Source organism: Urocitellus parryii, chromosome 6 (assembly GCF_045843805.1).
Source record: "Urocitellus parryii isolate mUroPar1 chromosome 6, mUroPar1.hap1, whole genome shotgun sequence".
Lineage (NCBI taxonomy): Eukaryota > Metazoa > Chordata > Mammalia > Rodentia > Sciuridae > Urocitellus > Urocitellus parryii.
In genome coordinates, this window is record NC_135536.1 from 89529195 (window position 1) to 89546429 (window position 17235).

The following is a 17235-nucleotide window of genomic DNA, read 5'->3' on the forward strand; positions in this document are numbered from 1 at the left end:
CTCATTCTGCACATTCTTTCACATTTGCTGCCAGCTCTCTTAGAGTAGATCCACAATGCTTTCACACTGAGGTTAAAAATCTCATGAAAATGCACAACTAAAATATGAAGTCAAACTCCTAGGCATGACATTCAAGTTATTTCCCATTCTTAATGAAATGCTTATTTGCCAAGATACTTCCTATCAAATGGCTACTCAACTGGCCATAAAAGGGAATCAGAATAAATCCACTGAGATTTTTTAAAAATTGAAGTGTTATTTGTCCCTTTGCAAGCTTTCATTTGGAAGTGCTGAGGGAACACTATTTCTAGACCTCAAACTCATAAGGACAAATGATGTGTCTTCCAGATATGCTAATGATAAGAAACCTTGAAGGGATCTGATGTGGCTATGGAACTCAGGTAGAGGACCTGACTCATGTTGAGTCCTCCACTCTCTAGGACATGTCACCATATAACACAGCTATGCACACACAATGCAGAGAACAAGCCTTGTTACCAAACATTCAGCTTAACAAGAGCTTGTTAAGCTGAATATGGAGTCTTCTGAAACTCAATATTGCACATCAGAAAGTAGAACATATTACACAAATAGTTATCATACACATAACAAACAGGTAACATACAGCCTAGAAAGCTCCTGATGACCTATTCCTGTGTATCAAGGTCGGACTTGATCTGTCCTGAGAAGTAAGGCTGGGCCCTCTTACTCATAATTACCCTAATGAAGCACCATACAACAATGCAATGGAGTCCAACCTCTGCAATAAACAATTCCATTCCTGGACCAAAGATGGCTTCCATAGATATAGAAAAGGTAGTGACTGCCTTCCTTTGAGTCATTAACAAAGAATAGGGTCTCACAAAGCATAAGCTCCTGATTAGCTGCATTAGAATCATCCAGACTTAATAAAAATGCAAATTCCTGAGTCCTGCATGCAGAGATTCTGATTCGGTGATTCTGGGGTGGTACCCTGAAATCTTGTAGTTTTAAATATGATTTTTCTTTTCAGTGCTAGGAATCAAATGCAGGGCCTCACATAGGCCAGGAAAGTGCTCTACCACTGACTCACACCCCAACCCCTAATTTTGTTTTTTAATTACACAAAACATTTATGTAGCTCCAAAGCTAAAATTATAAAAAAATCTAGCTTCGCTCCATTCCACCTTCTCTTCTCCCTCTGCTGTAGATATTGTTTAGTAATTTTTGGCTTAGCCTTCCATTGTTTTAGTCAGAAATACAGATACACACATACACACAAAAATCTCACTTTTTAAAAGGTTCTGAATAAACATTAAAGTTTGGGACTAAGTTCTAGAATCAGAAATGATTTGCAGGATATGAGACCTTGGAAAAATTCTTTAAATTCTCTAAGTCTCAGGTACTTCCTCTATAAAATGGGATTATTATTTCATAAAAGCCCAACATAGATTAGTACTCAGTAGAAATGGAAGTTATCACTACTATTATCATTGCTCATTAATTAAATATTTAATGAATATCCATTGAATCAGGAACTGTTCTAAGCACTGAAGATACAACAAAGTGCAAATCCAAGTTTCTGCTCTGAAGGAACTTATTTTCTAGTGTGGAGAGAAAGAGACAATAACTAAATGTATAAAACAAAATAGGGTGGTGATCCATGATATATAGAAAGATAAGGTTGAGTAAGAGAACAGCATATTGTTGGATATGGCACTCTCATTTATAGGACACTTAGGATAAGTCTTGCTTATTTAAGTGACAGGTCAGTAGAGATCTGAGTGAAATGAAGAATAAATCATATAAAATCTAGGGCAACAAGAGTGCCTGACAGAGGAACCAGTAAGTGCAAGGTCCCTGAAGTAGGAATGTGCCTTATGAGTTCATGGAACAAGGAAGGCTATGTGACTGGTACTAGAAAGGAGTAAGGGGGAAGGGGGAAGTACACAGGAGATAAGCCAGGAAAGTAAACATGGCCAGATCACATCAGGTGTTACCAGCCATTGTGAGGACTTTGGAAATTTTAGTTGTGTTATGATGTCACTGGAGGATTTTGAGCAGAGAAAAGAAGTGATCACATTTAAGTTTTCAAAGGTTCACTCTTTACTATGTAGGTAAAAACTGAAAATGACACAGGCAAACACATGGCAGTATTCAAGACTACTACAGTAATTCAGATGAGAGATGATGGTGTCTTCATGAAGAACAGTACAGTGGAAATGGAGAGAAATGCCTAGATTCTAGATTTGTTCTAGAAGTAGAGCAAACAAGATTCGCTGATGGACTGGATGCAATATAAAAAAGAATGAGCAAAGTCAAGAATGATTCCAAGGTTTTTGGCCTTAGCCAAAGAGATAAGTAGAAATGTCATTTGCTGAGATGTGGGATATAGGAGGACAGGCATTTTTGGAGAAGAATCAAGAGTAGGTTTGGCTATACTACTAGACATCCAAAGGAAAATACTGAAAAAGCAACTGGATTATAAAGCTTCAGTTTAGGGAGAAACCATCAGTGTCATTCTTATTTCCTTTTCCTAGGAGATGGGTTATGTCCTCACCATATATCTGGCCCCACATGATCTGACTCCTGGAGGTTCTTGATTGAACTTTCCATCTAGGGGCACAACATAGATAAAAGAGATAATAACTAGAAATAGCAATAATCACTGCTGCTTAAATCTGAAAATAAAGTAGTTTTGAGGCAGAAGGAAGTAAAATGTCCTCTTGTGGCCTCCTGTGACAAAGTGGATTATGAGAGTCTAAGAGATATATGTACTAATGGTTTCATAGGGGATCACTGACAAGCTAAGTTAAGTATAGTAAGCAGCTGCATCCATTCTAATCAGAAGCATATCTTAGGCTGAGTTGGGTATCCTTCCTGCATGTTGCAATAATAGGCAGCATATATTTATAATATCATTTACCTTGTATCATAATCTGTTTATATATCTTTGTTCCCCACTGTATTCTAGGAGTCTAGGCACTGTTTCTTATTCATCCTGTATTCCCTTCACTGGCAGATAAAATGGCCCATAATGTGAATCTGATAAACCAATAAAGGAATGAATTCCTCTGTGCACTGTCTCAGATTTTTTATTTTGTTAATTTCTAGGACCCAAACATTAACAACAAAGATTGAAATTATTTCTGCTTGGTCTTTGGGGACACTTATCAGACACAACCACTCATGGATAAGCACACATGTTGGCATTTGAAAGACAATGTTTAGACTCTTGAAATCTTCATTCTGTTGTGATATGACAGAACACATAAGAGATGCCTGAGCCAACTTTCTGCACTAGTCAATCCCTAAGGATTATACGAGGTTACATGGGTTAGGTTTCATGACAGTTGGGTATGATGCTCTTTCACCTAGAAATGTAATGTGGGCACTTGGAATACAATGCAATCAACCACTTAGCTAGATGAAGTGTTACAATAACAAGTACTACCTACAGCAAGGAAAAGTGAACTATGGGTAAACACTAAGGGGAAAAGGCACATGATTTTAACTTGTTCACAATACTTAATAAACTATCATCTTTCACCTAGAAAACAACACAATCATCTGAACAAGTTCAAGCATCTGGCAGAACTTTCCACTACTTTGACCCTCTGGGGATAGAAATGAGCCAACGCTCAGCACAATAAAGAAAGCTGACCCTCTAATTGCACAGAACACAAGAATGGGTGCTAAAAAGACTGATTCTTAAGGGATCGCCAGTCAGCCCCCACCAACATCGCTGTCTACAGCGGGTGGTCATCTCTCTGCTCTCCCTCATCCTAGACCGCTCTCGGACAGCATCCGACCGCAGTCCACATACAGTCAGACGCCTTTCCACTTCTGCTGCCTAGCGAAAATTCCGGACCGCTCCCGCGCTGACCCAGTCTCGGCCCCGCGGCCTCTCGGCTCACCCCAGGCAGCCAGGCAGTCGATCTGCAGAGGCAGCTTTTCTAGGATCGGTACCGGCTCGAAAGCGTCGTGCATGGCGGCAGGGAGAGAGTCACCACCCTTGCCTCGCCCCAAGTATGCGGATCTGTGCTTTGAACAGAACCAGGGGGGGCGAAAAAGCAGATCGAGATTCGGCAAGGACCCCGGCTATAGGCCCCTCCGCAATACAGCCATGGTCAACACCGGACTTCCTGCCAAGGTAGTCCCGCCCCTTCCGCCACAGAAGCCCCTCCTCTTCCGTCTTTGCTCTCAAATGTCGAGTACGTCTGTTGTCGGTTTTCTCATCTTCTCTTGCACAGTGAGATCTCTTTGATAGGGAGTAGACACAGGCCTGAATGGAGGGGGAAATGTCTCAAATATCAAACACGTCGTGGGCAATGGCTATGGTGGTTAAGAACTAGTGCTTCTTTGGAATGGAGGTTTGCCATTTAGGAAATTAGCAGTATTTAGGAAACTATTTCTAGGCCTTAACTTTCCTGATCCGCGAAATGGTTTTAGTCTAAATACCTATAAGCTACTCTCGTGAGCGCCTAGCACCACCTGACATACTTCTTTTTTTTTTTTTTTTCATTTTAGTAGCTGTAGATGGACAGCATACATTTGTTTCTTTTTATGTGCTGAGGACAGCATACATTTGTTTATTTTATGTGCTGAGGATCGAACCTAGTGCCTCACACGTTAGGCGAGCACTCTGCTACCGAGATACAGCCCCATCCTCTGGCATATTCTTAATGGTAATACTGAAAATAATAACAGCTTCAATATTACCATTATATACCAACTCATTCAAGTACTTTAACCTTATCTTTTTAAAACTGTAGATCAGTGGTTACTGTGTTCAAAAGACCAGCAGCATCAGCATCACCTGTGTACTTGTTAGAAAAGTCTGTTTTACGCCTCACTCTAACTCTACTGAACCAAATTCTGGAGGGGAACAGCAGTCTGTTTTAATGAATTTCCAGGGTGAGTCCTGAGTCCATGCACTTAGAAGCTTGAGAACCACTGTTTTAGGGTAGGTTTTCTCAACTGCAGCACTATTGCCATTTACAGCAAGATAATTCTTGGGGTGGGGGCTCTCTTCTGTGTATTGAGGGATGTTTGGCAGCATCCCTATCCTCTATCCATCAGATATAGATGCCAGGAGCACCCTGCCAGAGATTGAAGAACCAAAAAATTCTCCTTGCCTGGTGAAGGGGATCCATCTCTCACTGTCTTGACAAGGTCACAGTGAAAATAAGTGCTGGCAAAGCCACTTTCCCACTGTCTTATCAAGGTCACAGTGAGGATGAATGCTGGGTTGGTGAGAAACCAAAACCATCAGACCTTTTATATGTAATTGGGACTTTTCATTTTCATGTTCCTGACAGGAGGCATGAGTATGTTAAATGCCAAACCAAATTAAATTTCAGATGGCTAGAATATAACAGGTAGTTCTTGCCTTGAAGGCTGTTCTACTACCCCTTAGCATATCAAGGACAAAGTAGAAAGCTGCTCTACTATCTCAGCACATTGAAGACAAAACTGATAAAGGACAACAATCATTCTCTGAAAGGTCACGAGAATTTTAGGCACCACATTGATTATATCAACTAGAACCCAAGCCCATATTTCCAGCCTTTTAGAAAAATTCATTATGCTCATTGTACAAAACCCACCATATGTAGTTTAATTTTTGATTAAGGCAAGTTATGTTATACACTTAGGAAAGTTAAGACATATAAGGATACATTCTTTTCATTTCTATAAACCCTCTTTTACTTCACATAGGGATTTATGATGAGCATACTTAATATTGGCGGAAAGTAGACTGATGTTTAGAACTTACTTTTTATTGAGAAAGATTATGAAGATATAAGAACCAGTGCATCTTGACTGAGAAACAAAGAAACACTTTGAGAAAGCAGCTCAATCAGTTTTATGAGAATAAATTTAGGAATAAATTAAAGTAGCTTTAAAAGATATATTTTTAGAATAATGTTATAAGTATTATTCTATTTAGATTCTTGGATTTAGAATTCTTAAGTTTTTATTGTATGGGTTTCTAATATGTTTTAAGAATGGTTAATAAACTTTAGGATACTTTAAGATTTAAGGGGACTTTTTATTTATTTATTTAGTTTTCGGCAGACACAACATTTTTGTTTGTATGTGGTGCTGAGGATTGAACCTGGACCGCAAGCATGCCAGACGAGCACGCTTCCGCTTGGGCCACATCCCCAGCCCCTTAAGGGGACTTTTTTAGATGGGAATCTTGGATTAGAAATAAAAGTGCAGGTGTACTTTAAAACTTACAGGTTAATGACAGGTTAGGAGACTTAGAGTCTGGTTACGTAGTTTGGCATTAGTTAATAAGAAAATAGTACATCTTAGGAAAATCTGAAAAAATGTAAATTAATAAGACTTATCTTATTAATGATTGATAACTAAAAGTCATATCCTGGAAAAATGTAAATTGATATTACATTTTTCTATACTCTAATTATGGTTAAGAAAACGTTATGTCTTGGCAAAGTTTTGAAATTGTATAATCAATGATGTATTTTGAATCTATAATGATGAGAAAAATTGTAATAAAAGATGATCCAGAGAAAGCTCCATTAGAGCTCGCTCTCTGGAGATTGCTCCAACACGACTGTCTCATCTTTTCGCAGCCACCACTCATTCTTCAGGACTCTCTGGACGCCACTAGGGCAGGACCCCAGCACTTGCCAGATATCACTGGTTGGTAATATCCCTGGTTCTAGGCGAATAATTCTCAATTTTAATGTGCATACAAATCAAATGGATACACTGATAAAATGTGATTGTGATTTAATAGAATGTGAGTTGGGGTGCTCAATTGAACATTTATGAGCAGGTGTTTAGAAACAAGCTGTGTCTCATATCCTAATACTCCCTTTTTTTTGGGGGGGGGCAAGGGTGTTACTGGGGGATTGAACTCAAGGGCATTTAACAACTGAGTCACATCCCCAGCCCTTTTTGTATTTTATTAGAGACAGGGCCTTGCTAAATTGCTAAAGCTGGCTTTGAACTCATGATCCTCCTGACTCAGCCTTCCCAGTAGCAGGGATTACAGGTGTGTGCCACCATGCTGAGCCTAACACTCCTTTTAAAAGCAAGTGAAGTGGCTCTTTTCACCCATGGGTCCTTACTGGCTTGGGTTACTGTTAGCATTCCCCTTGTAGAGACTTAAAAAAATAAAAAGGCTGAATTTGAATTGCAAGAATTATCTATATCTGGCAATTCCCACTAAAAATCATAAGCTATGTCATAAACAGGCATTTGGGTTTAAAGCAAAAATCTAAAAAGGATGAGCTTATGATATGAAATTTAAAAAAAAAAAGGTCCTGGTCATTTTACTTTCATAGTATTCATTTCTTAATATGTAATTTAGGGATACATATCCCATCTTTATCAAATGCTGTTTGATAATAAAATTAAGTATATTTGCAAGTAGCTAAAACACAGTTGCTTTAAAAATCTTGTGTTATGGTCAAGTTTCACTGTAAAAGCTGAACATCACCTTGGAAAAAGGTCTAGTAGGCTAAAGGATCAAGACAAAAATAAATATAACTCTAAGGTTACACTAGGGAAATATTAAACTATAAATTCCTTCTGAGCCTATCCTAAGAAATGATAAAATATATCCAATTCCAGTACCATAGGAAGCCATAAATAGAATTATCAGATCCTAAGACATAAAATTTGCACCACACAAAACAGGATAACCCAATAGGGTATTTTTTGTAGTTTCAAGTCAACATCAAACCAGCCTGAAAAAATATGACCAGCTGTTTTGTTGAATTATAACTATTATTCCATCACAGTGTGCAAATGTAGCACAATACCACCAACCTTTTGCTAATGGATAAACAAGAGTACATCTCAGTTCTCCATACCGTCACTCTTTTTTTTTTTTTTTAAAGAGAGAGAGAGAATTTTAATATTTATTTTTTTAGTTTTCGGCGGACACAACATCTTTGTTTGTATGTGGTGTTGGATCGAACCCGGGCCGCACACATGCCAGGCGAGCGCGCTACCGCTTGAGCCACATCCCCAGCCCCATACTGTCACTCTTTAAGAGATTTTGTTTAGGTTGCTTTTTAAAAAATTACTACAGCAAAGAGTTGTAGAGAAATGCTACATAAGCCTCATCCAGACAGAATGGATGACACATTCTGTATCACTGTCTCACCAGGAAACTAAGGCTCCTGTGGAACCAAAGCAGACTTTTGCAAGAATATAACATAATGGAAAGTAGAAAGCCTATGGTGGCTGTGAAGGCCCTGATACTTTTTATATTAAATTGGTATCTTCTGTTGATCATTAATTTGTTATAAAAAGAGAACATGAACTAATATCAGGACAATAAAATTCATGTTGAATGGCCTAACATCAGTTTGCTGAAAATAAAACCAATAAAGTCAACTTTTAAGAGCACATATGCCTTTTGATACTTTTGATAGCACATATGGAGGCATACGTGCTATCAAAAGTATGCACATGGGCTGGGGTTGTGGCTCAGTGGTAGAGTGCTTGCCTGGCACATGTGAAGCACTGAGTTCAATTCTCAGCACCACGTTAAAAAATACATAAATAAAATAAAGGTACTGTGTCCATCTACAACTAAAAAATATTAAGAAAAAAAGTATGCATATATTTTACCTACAAGATTCACTGCATTAACAGCTCCACCAAGTTTCCCAAATTTCCAATTGCACCAGAACTACTGATGGCTGCAAAGTTCCTACATTGTTAAGTAAATAAAAAATTGTTAAAAAGCGAGAGAAATACTACATAAATATAAACACTCTGACTATATAGTATGAGTTAGTGAAAACTGTGGTCATGTAGTCAGTGGTTTTTATAAAAAATAAAACAATCTAGAGTAAAAGCAATGAAAAGAAAATTTCCACAAGAGGAAGTTTAGAAGAAGGGTGTTCAGAGAAAAACTGAAATAAATGAGAAAAAATACATTAATTTTGTTAAAATTTTTTATATTAAAAAGTGGCATGACTTCTTATGCAGAACAAAAATCTTGGGAAGGCAAAATTGGAAAAACCATTAAAACAGAAATATAGTGCTTCAAGTGAATCCCATCACCTTGTAATATCCCTTATAAACAGTCTTCAAATTAACACCAGACACTAGAACAGTCAATCCTAAGAGCAAGCAGCAGTCCAGGGCCTCCCCACTATTTCATGCAAGAATAACTGTTTAAGCCAGCAGTATCTGTTTCCTTTCTATAAGCTCCCCTGAGGCATTATAGTCCCTCTAGCAGGGTGTTCAATCATAGCACTTAGATGCAGTACCTCTGGGCATCTAGTGCAACCCCAAAGAATGGCATGAAGGCAAACAAAGCATTGCCTAGGACTCCACAATGCTGCCCTTGGAGGCTTACAAAACAGTAGTTAAAAGTCTTGGAGTGTGCACCACATTGCCAGCAATGGGATGTGTCACAATAGCAGATGTCAAAAGAGTTATGCTAATATTTCTCTTTAAAGTACATCTGAAATAGAAAAATCTTTAATATACACCATTTGTAAACAAAATTGCACTTGATTTTCCTTTTTTGTAAATGATCTGAATCTCACTGTAACTGTTTCTCTCTTTTTCTCCTTTTTTCCCCTTTTGATCATTGATAGAACCATAGCTCCTTTACTCAGAAGGGCTCTTTTTATTCAAAACTACCTCTGCAAGATGTGACCTAAACTTCCCAGAAAACTGAAAGACAATTAACAATCTCCTCTATGACCTATGCAACTCCCTAAATAAATAAAATTTACAGGCAGTTGCTCCTGGAGATTACATATTATGGTGTTGATGGCAAAGTCCTTTAGAAGACATTAAACCTTTTAGTTTGACATATTAAACAACTGAAACATATAAAGTTCAGGAACAACACATAAGTTGCATAAACATCCACGTCAGGATTTGGGAGGGAAAGGGCATCAATGTTGTAAATAAGCTTGTAGATTTTTCTCATCCTATGAACGTATTTTCAATAAGATATTCTCCTTGTTCTGACACCTCTTGCCAGCTCCAATGCACACAGACCAAGGAACAGATCAGGATGTCACTGCCTCCTTTAATCCCATGGAACAATGGAGAAGACTGACAAAGAAGCTGATCTCTTCCCTGATACTAGCCATCTTCAACTTCAGATCTTCCCATCCTTTACTCCATTTTGGACCTTTCAAAGTGTGTAATCATTCGTTCCTAGGGAGTTAAAAAAAGGTTTATTCTAAGTATATTAATTCAAAATGGTATACATTCCAAATATCTTATGTAAACTATCCAAATATACATTTTCCACAATACTTATCTTAATTACTTAGAGCAAAGGTTCCTAAATATCTGTGAAGATTTTGAAACATACAAATGTCCAGGCCCCACCCAAAATCAACTGAATCAAAATGGCTAGTTTTGGGACAACAAACCACAATGTGTATTCAGGGTCAATTAAATGACTGAACAAATATTATTAAGGATTAATAAGGATTTGTATCTCAATTAATTCAGGAATTTAACTTGAAGAACCAATCTAGAAGTGGACAAAAATTTAGTACAATACTCAGCATTACAACAAAATATTAGAAAGAATCAAGAGTCCAAAAATTAAGAGTTATTTAAAAAAACTATCTTTACAATAAAATATTACAGACTTTTTAAAATTACACTGGATGAGAAAGCTCTAGAAACCTGCTGCACAACCATGTGCATATATTTAACCCTCTACTTAAGAATAGCTAAGAGAGTAGATCTTATGTTGTTTATATAAAATAGTAATTATACTATCATATTACAAGTTAAAAAATTATCATTAAATTTCCATTTGTCATACAAATTTTTATGTTTTTTTCATTTTTCCTTTGCTTCAATTGTTAAGTACCCATCACAAACATATCCCAAACTGACAGGATTGTAAATCCTTTTTGAATACAATTAATCGAATGAGATAATCTATTCTTCTGTTTTTATTAGAAATACTTTTCCTAAAAATTCTGTTTTTCTTTTTCATTCTAGCAGCTCTCCAAGTCTGCTGCCCAGTTGTCTCTGTAAGAATATTTCACATTGTCATCCTAAGAATTTGCCTTGCCTCTCTTGTGTTGGATCCTTTATTTCCTGGATCCCAAATCTTTCTGTTAGTTTTCTTATTTTCATGGAGAACATTTTCCAGTATGTTCCTAAGAAGCACACATAGGAAATTAATTCTTATGTGACTTGAAATATCTTTACTTTAAACTAATATTGATGGTTTATTTAGGTATAGAATTATAGGTTAAAAACTATTTTTCTTGGGCTGGTGTTGTAGCTCAGTGGTAAAGCACAGAACACATGAGGCACTTGGTTCAATCCTCAGTACCACATAAAAATAAATAAGTAAAATAAAGGTATTGTGTCCATCTACAACTGAAAAAAAAATTTTAAAACCACAATTTTTCTCAGAATTCAAAGGCATTGTTCTAACATCTTCTAGCTTTTATTAGAAGTTATTGTTATGTAATTTGTTTCTTCTGTAATTCATTTAAATTCTTTCAAGTTTTATAAAAAGAAAGGCCTTGGGGAAAGTGACATCAGCATACTGGCAAAACAAAAAGTGCTGGATACTCTTACCTCCACAAATGCCCTGATTCAACAATACACAGAACAATTCCTGGTGAAAAATTCAGGAAACAGCCTAGGGGCTCTTGTACCACGGAGTAAAACTAAATCAACTGTATCAAAGCCAAGAAGAAAATCTGAGGTCCCCCTTTTGCCATAATGTACTCCTTCAACCCTGCACAATGCCACATGAACTGTAGGAAACCTTTATCTCCTAGCTTCTCCCTGGGGAAGGAAGGGAAGGGAAGGATTAAAACCTATATCCAACATCTTCACCTTTCTAGAAGCTGCCAGAACAAAGCTGGTTTTTGTCTTGACTTTTGTCTTAAAAACAAAGGGCTCCCAGGTTAAAAGTCATGGATAACCAAGGTTTGGTTTGGATTAGCAATAACATACTTGCCAGCACAACTGCCTGAACCTCTCAAGTTCAGTGTAGTGTGAGTCAAAACCCCTAAATCCCAGCCTCTCCCTGGGGAAGAAAGACTTGGACTGTGATTAACATTCCAAGGCTTCAGGAAGTTGCCTGAAGGACTGGCTTCAGTCTGAGAACAAAAGTGGAACTCCTATACTTTAGGTGCCTGGAGCCCAGTGTGAACAAAAAAATAAACAGCTTGAGGCTCACTGCTGCTCCAAGACCCACAGTGCAGCAGACAACAGGGGAACAAGAGATTATAAATTCCTGGGGAAAGACAGCAGATCCCTCTAACTGTGAACTCATATGTACAGAGAAGATACATATGCAGAGTAGGATGGAATTTTCCAGAGTCTCTGGCCAATCTGACTTATGAGAATCTTCTGTACAAGGCATGTCACACTGAAAGTGATGATTTACTTTCTTTCTTTTTTAAGGAACAGACACCAATACAGAAAATTAAGCAAAATGGAGAAACAAGAAAACAGGGACCAAACAAAGGAGCGAGAAAAATCTGCAGAAACTGACCCTAACAATTAAAAAGAGGTTCATGAATTACCTAAGAGAATTCTAAATAACTAGATCAAGATAATAATGCATGAATAAAGTAAGAATTTCAACAAGATAGAAAATTTTAAAATATGCCAACAAACTGTAACCTAGAAGAAGTGAATAAACCCCTAGAAACACACAACCCGCCAAGACTGAATGAAGAAATAGAAAATAAGACTTACAACTAGACTTAACTCAAAACCTTAAAAAAAAAAAAAAAGCCCAGGAACAGATGGCTTTATTAGTGAATTCAACTAAACATAGTTAAAGACAAATATAAACTCTTCCCAAAAAAGTGAAGACAAACTCATTTCAAAGGAACTTCCAAATGGACTCTATGAGGTCAGCATTAACCTGATATCCAAACCCAAAGACACTTCAAGAAAACTAATAAACCTGATGAATACCCATGCAAAAATCTTCAACATAACAAAACTGAATTTGAAAGTACATTAAAAGGATCACACACCATGATCAAGAGAGATTTATTCCTGAGATGCAAGGAAGGTTCAACATACAAAAATCAATGTGATACAATACATTAACATAATGAAGAACAAAAACCACATGATCAGATCAACTGTGATACAGAAAAACATTTGACAAAATTGACTACCCTTTCATGACATAAATTCAACAAACTAGGAATACTAAGAAATTGTCTCAACATAATAAAGCACATAAGTGAATAAAACTAACTTCATATACAACAATGAAAAACTAAAAGCTTTGCTATGATCATAAAGAATACAAGAATGCCAATCTCACCATTTCTAGTCAATCAACACAGTACAGAAGTCCTATCGAGAATAATTAAACCAAAAAAAAAAGTAAAACAAACCTGTTAGAATAAATGAGTTCATTAATATTGCATGATACAAAACCAAAATATGACAATTAATGTCACTTTTTAGTTGTCAATGGACATTTATTAATTTATTTACATGTGGTACTGAGGATTGAACCCAGTGCCTCACACAAGCTAGGCAAGCACTCTCCCACTGAACCACAACCCCAGCCCCTCTCCGTTTTTTTTTTTTTTAAACAGTGCTGAGGATTGCCTTGCGCATATGCTAGGCAAGCACTCTATCACTGAGCTACCCAACTACCCAACCCAATCACTTACTAACAAAGAACTATCCAAAAAAGATATTAAGAACACAAACTCATTTACAATAGTAACAAAAAAAATACTTAATTAAAACAACATGGTACTGGCATCAAGACTGACACAGACCAATGAAACAAAATAGAATGCCCGGAAATAAAACCTACACACACACAGTATATGATCTCTGAAAAGGCTATAAAGTCTATCCAATGAGGAAAGGATAGGTTCTTCAATAAATGGTACTGGAAAAACTTGATATCCACATGCAAAATCTGTTTGATTTTAATAAGCTTGAATCTTATGTACATAATTTTTTTTTTTTAAGAGAGAGTGAGAGAGGAGAGAGAGAGAGAGATAGAGAGAGAGAATTTTTAATATTTATTTTTTAGTTCTCGGCAGACACAACATCTTTGTTGGTATGTGGTGCTGAGGATCGAACCCGGGCCGCACGCATGCCAGGCGAGCGCACTACCGCTGAGCCACATCTCCAGCCCCTTATGTACATAATCTTATGTACAAAACAGATTAAAGACTTAAAACTAATATCTGAAACTATAAAACTCCTAGGAGAAAAAAAATAAGATTCTTGACACTAATATTGGCAACAATTTCTTGGATATACATCAAAAGCACAGGCAAGAATAATAAAAATAGACCCAAAGAACTCAAACTGAAAAGCCTCTGCACTGCACAGGAAATGAGAGCATGAGAAGCAATATATGGGATAGGGGAATATAGTTGCAAATTATGCATCTGATATGGGGTTAATACCAGAAACTCTTAAAACTCAACAGCAAAAAAATCAATTAAGTTTAAAAATGGAAAAATGACCAACAGATAGAGGCCTGTGTGTGTGTGTGTGTGTGTGTGTGTGTGTGTGCGTTAAATGATCAGCATCACAAATCATCAGGGAAATGCAAATCAAAACCACAATGAGCTATCACCTTATAACTATTAAGGTAGCCATTATCAAAAAGTAAAAAAATAACATGTAGTGGCAAGACTGTGGAGAAAATGGATCCTTGAGTTCTGTTGGTAAGAATGTAAAATGGTATCTTAACTAAATAGCAGGTTCCTCATAAAATTAAAAATAGAACTACTTTTATGATCCAGAATCCCACTTCTGAAAAGATCTAAAAGCAGAATTTCAAAGAGATATCTGTATATCCGTGTTCACTGCAGCACTATTCACAATGGAATTAATAAGAAAAATGTCAGATATAGCACGCGTGTGTGTACACACGTACACACACACACACACACACACACACACACACACACCCCATGGAATACAATTAATTCAGTTTTAAAAAGAGAAAGAAATCCTGCCTGGGTGAACTTTCAGGAGCTTATATTAAGTGAAATAAGCACATAATAGAAGACAAGTACTTCATGAATCCACTTAGTATGAGGTATCTAAAATAGTCAAATGCATGGAAAGTAGAATGACAGATCCCATGAGTTAGAGGAGGCGAAAGGAGAGGCTGCTATTTAACAGGTGTAAGTTTCAGTTAAACAAGAATTTCTATAAATTTAATGTGTAACAATGTGCTTATACTTAGCAATACTGTAATGTAGACTAAAAAATGTTTTAAGGAGGGTAGATCTTATTGTTATATTTTCTTACCACACACACACACACACAAAGCTTCACTGTCACATACACTTGCAAAGTCCCACATAATTTATTCATAAAAGAAAACATGAGGGCTGGTGTTGTGGCTCAGTGGTAGTGCACTTGCTTAGCAAACGCGAGGCCCTGGGTTTGATCCTCAGCACCACATAAAAAAATAAAGGTATTGTGTCCAACTATAACTAAAAAATAAATATTAAAAAAAAGAAAGAAAACATGAACACCTATACCTCAGATATAGCATTCATCTCCAGAATATAAAAAGAACTCAAAATACTTAACACCAAAAAACCACAAATAACCCAGTCAATAAATGAGCAAAGGAACTGACAAGGCACTTCACAAAAGAAGAAATACAAATGGTCAAAAATATATACGAAAAAATGTTCAACATCTCTAGCAATTAGAGAAATGCAAATTAAAACTAAACCGAGATTCCATCTCACTCCAGCCAGAAAAGCAATTATCAAGAATACAAGTGACAGTAAATGCTGACAAGAACATGAGGAAAAAGGTTCACTCATACATTGCAGGTGGGACTGCAAATTGGTGCAACCATTCTGGAAAGGAGTATGGAGATTCCTCAGAAAACTTGGAATGGAACCACCATTTGACCTAGCTATCCCACTCCTCAGTTTATACCCAAAGGATTTAAAATCAGCACACTACAGTGATGCAGTCACATCAATATTTATAGCAGCTCAATTCACAATAGCTAAGCTATGGAACCAACCCAGGTGCCCTTCAATAGATGAATGAACAAAGGAAATGTGGTATGTATACACAATGGAATATTACTCACCCATAAAAAAGAAAGAAATTATGGCATTTGCCAGTAAATGGATGAAACTTGAGACTATCATTCTAAGTAAAATAAGCCAATTCCCAAAAAACCAAAGGCTAAATGTTCTCTCTGATATGTGGATGCTCATCCATAACAAGGGAGGGAAGGGAGGGGAATGGGAATGAGAAAGATAGCAGAATAATTCAGACATAACTTTTCTATGCTCACATATGAATACATGACCAGTTAACTCCACATCATGTTCAACCACAAGAATGGGATCAAAATTGTAATGGGCTGCACTCCATGCATGTATAACATGTCAAAACATGCCCTACTGTCATGTGTATCTAAAAACAACAAATGAAAAAATTTAAATTAAAAAAACATGGGCTGGGGTTGTGGCTCAGTGGTAGAGTACATGGGCCCTGGGTTAGATCCTCAGCACCACATAAAAATAAACAAAATAACGGTATTGTGTACAACTAAAAAATAAATATTAAAAAAAAAACATGAACAGATGATTGTTATCAGGCCACCAAAAATATGGTGGTAAACCCTTTATTTCCATGAATGGCACAATCAGGTTTCATGCAGTCAGACCTCTGGCTGGAATACAGCATGGCTAGAGAATTAAAACCAAAGGAAAACCCTGATAGAAAATAATTAGAAGAGAAAGACCCCATGATAGAGACCTCAGAACTGCAAAATACACCACAGAAAGCAAAGTGCTATATGGATAGGTTCAAATCTCAATGTTAACGGTCTCAATTATTTCAACTAATAGAATAGCTAAAGAATTTGACACTGTATGCAGTGTTACACAGCAGGTCAGTGGAAAATGAACAAATCATTTTTAGTATCCAGTTCAATAAAATGAGTCAGAATCAGAAAAGATATTTCTAGAAGGCTTTCTGAAATCAAGACATTGTAGAGTAATCTAACATTCAAAATAGGTTTTAAAACTAATTCCTATGAACACAGGCCACAATTCTTAAATAAGACTTCACGTGAAGCCTCTTAATTGAACTATATGGAGTCATATTAAATCTTAAAAATCAACATGAACATTAGCAGCACTAATTATGATCCTCATCGTCTAAAATGGTAGTGACATAGGAACATGAAATATAAGAGATAACAAAATAATTTACATTTTGTCTACTGTATTCCTTTCTCAAACTTTTTATTATTTTGCCAAATTT

At 36.7% G+C, this 17235-nt stretch overlaps 2 protein-coding genes across 3 annotated transcripts in view; both read right to left on the bottom strand.

Annotated features, from left to right (window-relative positions):
* The window catches only part of Vps39 (VPS39 subunit of HOPS complex), a 51708-nt gene extending 47588 nt beyond the window's left edge, over nt 1-4120 (bottom strand). For both annotated transcript variants that reach the window (XM_026390589.2, XM_026390580.2), the window contains exon 1: nt 3897-4120. In XM_026390589.2, coding sequence (XP_026246374.1) covers nt 3897-3969 — 73 coding nt within the window. In that variant the 5' untranslated portion in view covers nt 3970-4120. The remainder of the gene's footprint in view (nt 1-3896) is intronic.
* Nucleotides 4121-7430: 3310 nt separating this feature from the next.
* Tmem87a (transmembrane protein 87A) overlaps nt 7431-17235 on the bottom strand; it is a 61595-nt gene continuing 51790 nt past the window's right edge. The window contains exon 20 of the mRNA XM_077799461.1: nt 7431-10152. Coding sequence (XP_077655587.1) covers nt 10111-10152 — 42 coding nt within the window. The 3' untranslated portion in view covers nt 7431-10110. The remainder of the gene's footprint in view (nt 10153-17235) is intronic.